Source organism: Chelon labrosus (genome assembly GCF_963514085.1).
Source record: "Chelon labrosus genome assembly, chromosome: 20".
Classification (NCBI taxonomy): domain Eukaryota; kingdom Metazoa; phylum Chordata; class Actinopteri; order Mugiliformes; family Mugilidae; genus Chelon; species Chelon labrosus.
This window is the reverse complement of record NC_140353.1, coordinates 24,773,431-24,779,782: the sequence shown is the minus strand read 5'-3', so window position 1 is coordinate 24,779,782 and position 6,352 is coordinate 24,773,431. Positions and strand designations below refer to the sequence as shown.

Below are 6,352 nucleotides of genomic sequence, written 5' to 3'. Positions count from 1 at the left end.
ATACCGTAAATCCTCTAATATTGGCCTGTATTCCATTAGCGGCCGGGTCTCCAACATTTGCCGGTCTCGCTGTCAGCGGAGGTAAATAAAGGCCGGTCATCTCGGCGGGTCAGGGTTTCGGCGGCACGGTGTGGGAGGATCCCCTCAGCGGGACCTCTCCCCGGCGTCGGCCGGCCCCCGCCGGGCGCATTTCCTCCGTGGCGGTGCGCCGCGACCGGCTCTGGGTCGACCTGGAAGTGCTCGGGGCGAAGGTGGCTCGTCGGCTCCGGCCGCGAGCTTTACAGCGACCCCCCGCATCTCACTTGGGGTCCCTGGGGTCGTGGAATCAGTGCTCACTGCGCCCTCTCTCCGTGCGGGGAGGGACGGGTCCCACTCGCTCCCGGCGCGACTGCCGACCGGCAGCGGACTCACTGTCCTCAGTGCGCTCCGACCGCGTCGCGCCGCTCATTTGTTGTTAATATTCTGTATGCATACCATGTTATGGTAACGGTACGTTTTCAATAAATGAACCTAGTATTTTATAGGTTCAAATAGACACAAAATCTTGTTTTTATTCATTCTACTCGTAGTTCGTTTTGCTCAAATAGAAATTAAGGCCTGCCTCTAATTCTGGCCTCCTTCCAATAAAGGCCTGGACCGCGATGTGCTTGAGTAAAATAAAGGCCCAGCAGTGAAATATGCCCTTCAGGCCCGAGGAAAAACAGCCATTGAGCTGTTCAGGCTCAATGGCTCAAAAGTTATTTTTTTGGTAAAAATTAGTGAATTTGTAGTCTGTTGTCTTTGTAAATCTCTGTTTACCAAGGGGGGGGGGGGGGGGGGGGGGGGGGGTGTTCGTGGCCATTTCCCTCTTCACACTCTTCTCACCTTTTTGACCCCTGACCAGTTTGCATGCCTGTAGATTGAGTTCAAACCAAGTATTCAGGAATCGCTTTAAAAAGTCCCATAAATATATATTGTCTGCCACAGGCAAACAGTATGGTCTCTTAAATCAAACTTTCCAACTTTTCCACTTCTGATGTGTTGGTCATACTGATATAATTGCGATCCGGTGACATTAAGGCCTAGTTTAAATCTTATCCATCTCTAGTGCACACGCGTCAGGAGACTGTACCCAGAAGTAGTTGTATATTGTTCTGTGGGTGTGCTCACTCAATAAAAACCTAAGCAGCTTTGTTTCATCATCTCAGAGTTGAGGGGTTTTATTCAGCAATCCAGATAATCTATAAAACAGGTTTGTTGGGACATTGTATGTTTTACTTGTTTCATGTAGTGTCCATTCATTTTGAGCATCACAGACAAAGTTTTCTTTAAAAGAAAAAGTCTGACAGAACTCATTTTAAAACAAGCAATGTTTAATGTCCATGTGTTCTAAAGTAGAAACAGGCAACGGAAAATTTTTTGAAAGATATCAATGATGAACATTGTTGTAATTGGCAAAAATTTACATTTTGCAGAATAAACTGACTTTTTTCGTTTAGGGAATTTTTGATTGCACGCGTTATAGTTCATAAAATATGGTGGTCTTATTGTGGAAACTCTGAGCTTGAAGATACTGTCCAGCACTTTGGTGTTCCTTTTTAACAATTTCTTAATATAATCAGCTGATCAATTGCAAGACTCTAAACAGTAATGCTGACATTCTGTCAATACTAGCTCTATGGATACATTTGAACAGCAGTTACTTAGGTCAGCATACCAATGAAATTGTGTGCAGCATCAACAGTGTAGCTTTGTCACACTAGTAGAGATAAGTTTGATACAATAAGTTGTCTGCATCCAGTGTATAAGTTACCTTTTGTTCCACAACACCTGCTCAAGTCTTTGAGAGCTCCCCAGTTTCTCACAAATTGAACATTTTACTGCAAAAATGTTTCATGAACACATACAGCAAGTACAATTTTAGCTTTACATTCAGTTACTTATGATTATTGGGAGTCATATTACTGATGCATTTTCACAGCACAGTAACGGACAGTATTTCTTATTTCTTATTCAGTTAATCACTCCACGTTGGTATGTGCAGCTCTGTTTCCTGAACACTGGATATCGTAACTTCTGCTCTGTTGCCAGGACAGCACTACTGAAGTTAAAGAAGCTCCAAATCAGACAATCCCGTGAAGCTCAGCTTCTATAACTGAAAAAGCTTTAAACAACGTCCTGACACGTGTATCCATGAACCACCACATCCATAGAAGTACAGCCTTCTCCAGCGTTCCCCATAATAACAGATTCCACAATCCATAAAGTCATTGGCAGGGAAGGAAATTTCACATGTGTAACCACTAACCAAAGAACACGGCAGTCTTAACTCTGACCATCTGTATTACTTCTGGATGTAGATGATGATGATGCACAGTGTTCCCACCAGTCCCAAAGCCTGAATGCCCAAGAACCAGAGCAGCAGCCAGAAGAACACAATAACAACTGGTTCGACTATCTTGTCCCCAAAGTACATCTGGCTGAAGCCCATTCCCCTTAGACACTTGTTGAGCGTCCCAAATAGAGTCCCCATCCGCTGACAGTCATCCAGCTGAGGTTGTCTGGTAGTGGGTTCATCCATGTGGGGCCATCCAACATTGGAATCACTGAGAGGTCGATGTCTGGTTTGACCGACATCAACCTGTGGAGAGAAAGTTTAACGAAAAGTTATATTTACCGTTAGGGTTCTCAGTTAGGAAAATTGTTGACAATATAAATTTAAATATACTACATTAAAATATAGGTAATAAAGGTAAGAACATCCCTTTTGCTTTTTTGATGTATAAAGTAAACACTGGACCCTTAGATATACTTGACAAACAACACAAGACAAATTAGCATCAATCATATATTCAACAAACATATAAACAGATGTATTATCTTTCTGTGGCCGTACAAGCAAGTGTTGCCCTCTTTAGCAGAAATATCATCTTGTAGGTACTGCGCATACCACTCTTCTTTGCAGAATTGCTTCAGCTGCAACATTTCAACCTCCCAAAGCATGAGGGAAAATTTGTTATGGTATGATAAACCATGGTTAAACTTTTTAGTCATAATTCCAATGAGTGGGCAAATATTACCAAGTCAAGATGCTGATAGACTCCCACCCAAAAAGACTTGAATGCCAGAATAAACTCAAAAGGTGCTTCAACAAAGTATTAGTCTGAGGGTGTGCACATTTATGCAACCACATTAATTAAAAAACAAACAAAAAACATTTCAGTTTGTTTTTCAATTGAGTTGTACAGGTTATAGGTCACATTAAAGGTGGAAAAAGTTCTGAAATGATTTATCTTCATCTTATTTGTCTACATCACAGAAACCTGGCATTTTATCAGGGGTGTATAGACTTTTTATATCCACTGTAGTTCTCCAAATCTGATAAGTCTTACAGTGAGATAAGAAAAGTGAGTTCTTAGAACGTCTATTGTGGAGTTTGAAATGTTCTTAGAACAGTGTTGTAAAGTAAGGGTAGCAAAAAATAAAATAAAAAAACATCAATAGATAAGTATTTGCATTGGTTTTTAGTAATTGTGGCCTGTCATGTTGAATTCCCCCCTCTCCGTATGGCGTCTTGCAATACTACAGTGCCATGTCTGGCCCTACAGTGCTCGTCCCTCCTCTCAAAAACAATCTTGGTTGCATGTTACTGCCAGAGAGCACAAAGAGCTTAGCAATCAAGATTCTGACAGTGTTTTGTTTTTATAGGACAAATAAAAATATTGACTTGTGTGTATCTTGTGATCTGTACTTGTCACTATTGTTAAACACCATCTGAAGTATTTAGTAAGTGACTATTTAGAATAGTGTGACCAGAAGTACTCAACTTATGACCTAATAGCTGGGCCTTGCACTTATAGGTTTTCACTCACACTTGATACACTGCCTGGCCAAAAAAAAAGTCCCCACCTGGATTTAACCGAAGAGTTACGAGCCTCCTATTGGATAATTACTGCATGGGTGATTATCTTTCAGCTGGCAACAAGTTATTTAACCCCAATTTATGCAATGAGTAGCTTCTCATTTCTTAAACAACCATGTCTAAAGACACATCCTGTGGTCGTGGAGAAGATGTTAGTCTGTTTGAGAAGGGTCAAATCACTGGCATGCATCAAGCAGAGAAAACATCTAAGGAGATTGTAGAAACTACTAAAATTGGGTTAAGAACTGTCCAACACATTATTAAAAACAGGAAGGATAGTGGGGAACCATCCTCTTCCAGGAAGACATGTGGTCGGAAAAAAATCCTGATTGATGGTGATCGGTGATCACTTAAACGTTTAGTGAAATCAAATGGAAGAAAAAGAAGAAGAAGAAAAAAAGTAGAACTCAGGGCTATGTTTAATAGTGAAAGTAAGAGCATTTCCACATGTACAATGTTAAGGGAACTCAGGGGATTGGGACTGAACAGCTGTATAGCCTTGAGAAAACCACTAATCAGTGAGGCTAACCAGAAAAAAGGCTTTAATTTGCTAGGGAGCATAAAGATTGGACTCTGGAGCAATGGAAGAAGGTCATGTGGTCTGATGAGTCCAGATTTACCCTGTTCCAGAGTGATGGGTGCATCAGGGTAAGAAGAGAGGCAGATGAAGTGATGCACCCATCATGCCTAGTGCCTACTGTACAAGCCTGTGGGGGCAGTGCTATGATCTGGGGTTGCTGCAGTTGCTCAGGTCTAGGTTCAGCAACATTATGTGTCCAAAGAATGAGGTCAGCTGACTACCTGAATATACTGAATGACCAGGTTATTCAATCAATGGATCATATTCCAAGATGACAATGCCAGGATTCATGGGGCTCAGATTATGAAAGAGTGGTTCAGGGAGCATGAGACATCATTTTCACACATGGATTGGCCACCACAGAGTCCAGACCTTAACCCCATTGAGAATCTTTGGGATGTGCTGGAGAAGGCTTTGTGCAGTGGTCAGACTCTCCCATCATCAATACAAGATCTTGGTGAAAAATGAATGCAACACTGGATGGAAATAAATCTTGTGACATTGCAGAAGCTAACTGAAACAATACCACAGAGAATGTGTGCTGTAATCAAAGCAATCAAATTGTTTTGGCCAGGCAGTGCATTTTTTTGTATCAACACATTTGGAAATGGGGTGTTGGTTATTTGCTCTGTTTTGGATTTGGTTAAGGAGTATGGTTTTCTTTTGGGATTTTTGTTTCAGAAAAAGGACTTGGTCTATGTTTTTAGTTTTACTCATTTCTTGACAACGCCCTCCTGTCCAACTGTTCGTTCTACTTGGTCACTAAAAGCAATGGGTGTCTGGTTTGACGTTGTTTCCGTCTTCCCCTTGCAGAGCAGGGTCGTAACCTAGTCGTAACAGGCACTTTCCACATTCTTTTATTCTGGATTACTCATTTGAACTATTGGTGTAATTATGTCAGACATGGTAGGATGTGTGAACGTTGTCATTTTTTAATTCGGGAGCGGATGAAAATAGGGCTATCGTATTAAAATATGAGAAAAAGGTTTGCACTGTGAGACCTCACTGATTTCAACAGTACAATCCAGAGATGAACTCGGCTCTACTGGTGACAATGTTACCATAAAATCAAAACATAGACTTGTCAATGTTGTGTTACCCGGTGTTGCGGTATCCGCCCTTCTCCGTCAACACGTTGAGCAGTACGCCGTCTTCTCTGGTTTTCTGATGGCAGGTCTTCGAATTCACTTCGATGAAAATAATTCGGGTCATTTAAATGCGGCGTTACAGCAGACATTCTGCTTGTACACTAACTACTAACAACTTTCAGGACTCAAAACATGCGAGGGAGGCGGATGAGGACCCAGTCCGAAATAACATACCATTTAATAAAATACTATCTAACATGCGACAAAAGCTACAAGAATTAGTATGTGACGAACTCGAAAATTTCCATTATGTCACTGATACTCAAATGACATTATTTACTTCACTGGCCAATATCCAAAGTACGACACTCGTATATGCATGTTGTACTGTATCCCAAAATGCATTGCAGTCTTCTTCTTCTTCTTCTTCTTTCGGCTTTTATGGCGGTTGGCAACTAACTTTAATGGTGCATTACCGCCACCAACTGGACTGGGGTATGGTACTTGAGTCTTATCTATCAAAACTTCAAAATAAACAAACAAATATACCACACAAACCAATAAACCAAGACAAACAAAACCCCAAACAAATAGATAAACAAAAATAAGTCAATAATTAATCAAATTAAATAATATATCTATAATGATGATGATAAATAAATAAATAAATAAACTAAATTATATGAAATAATCCTGTATTCCTCAGGAAACCAAATACATAACTGAAACAGATTTCACCCAAGCTTCCTTGCAAGATTTCCTTCATGTTAAGACTCAACTGAA

At 40.8% G+C, this 6,352-nt stretch overlaps 1 protein-coding gene across 1 annotated transcript; it reads right to left on the bottom strand.

Annotated features, from left to right (window-relative positions):
• Positions 1-843: 843 nt before the first annotated feature.
• On the bottom strand, positions 844-5,967 carry fam241a (family with sequence similarity 241 member A). Its single transcript, XM_084568662.1, has 2 exons — positions 5,581-5,967; positions 844-2,620 (listed from the first exon to the last, which is right to left on the bottom strand). Exons 1-2 carry the CDS (start codon positions 5,716-5,718, stop codon positions 2,324-2,326), a joined length of 435 nt encoding a protein of 144 aa, XP_084424788.1. The 5' UTR covers positions 5,719-5,967; the 3' UTR covers positions 844-2,323.
• Between the last annotated feature and the right edge of the window lie 385 nt (positions 5,968-6,352).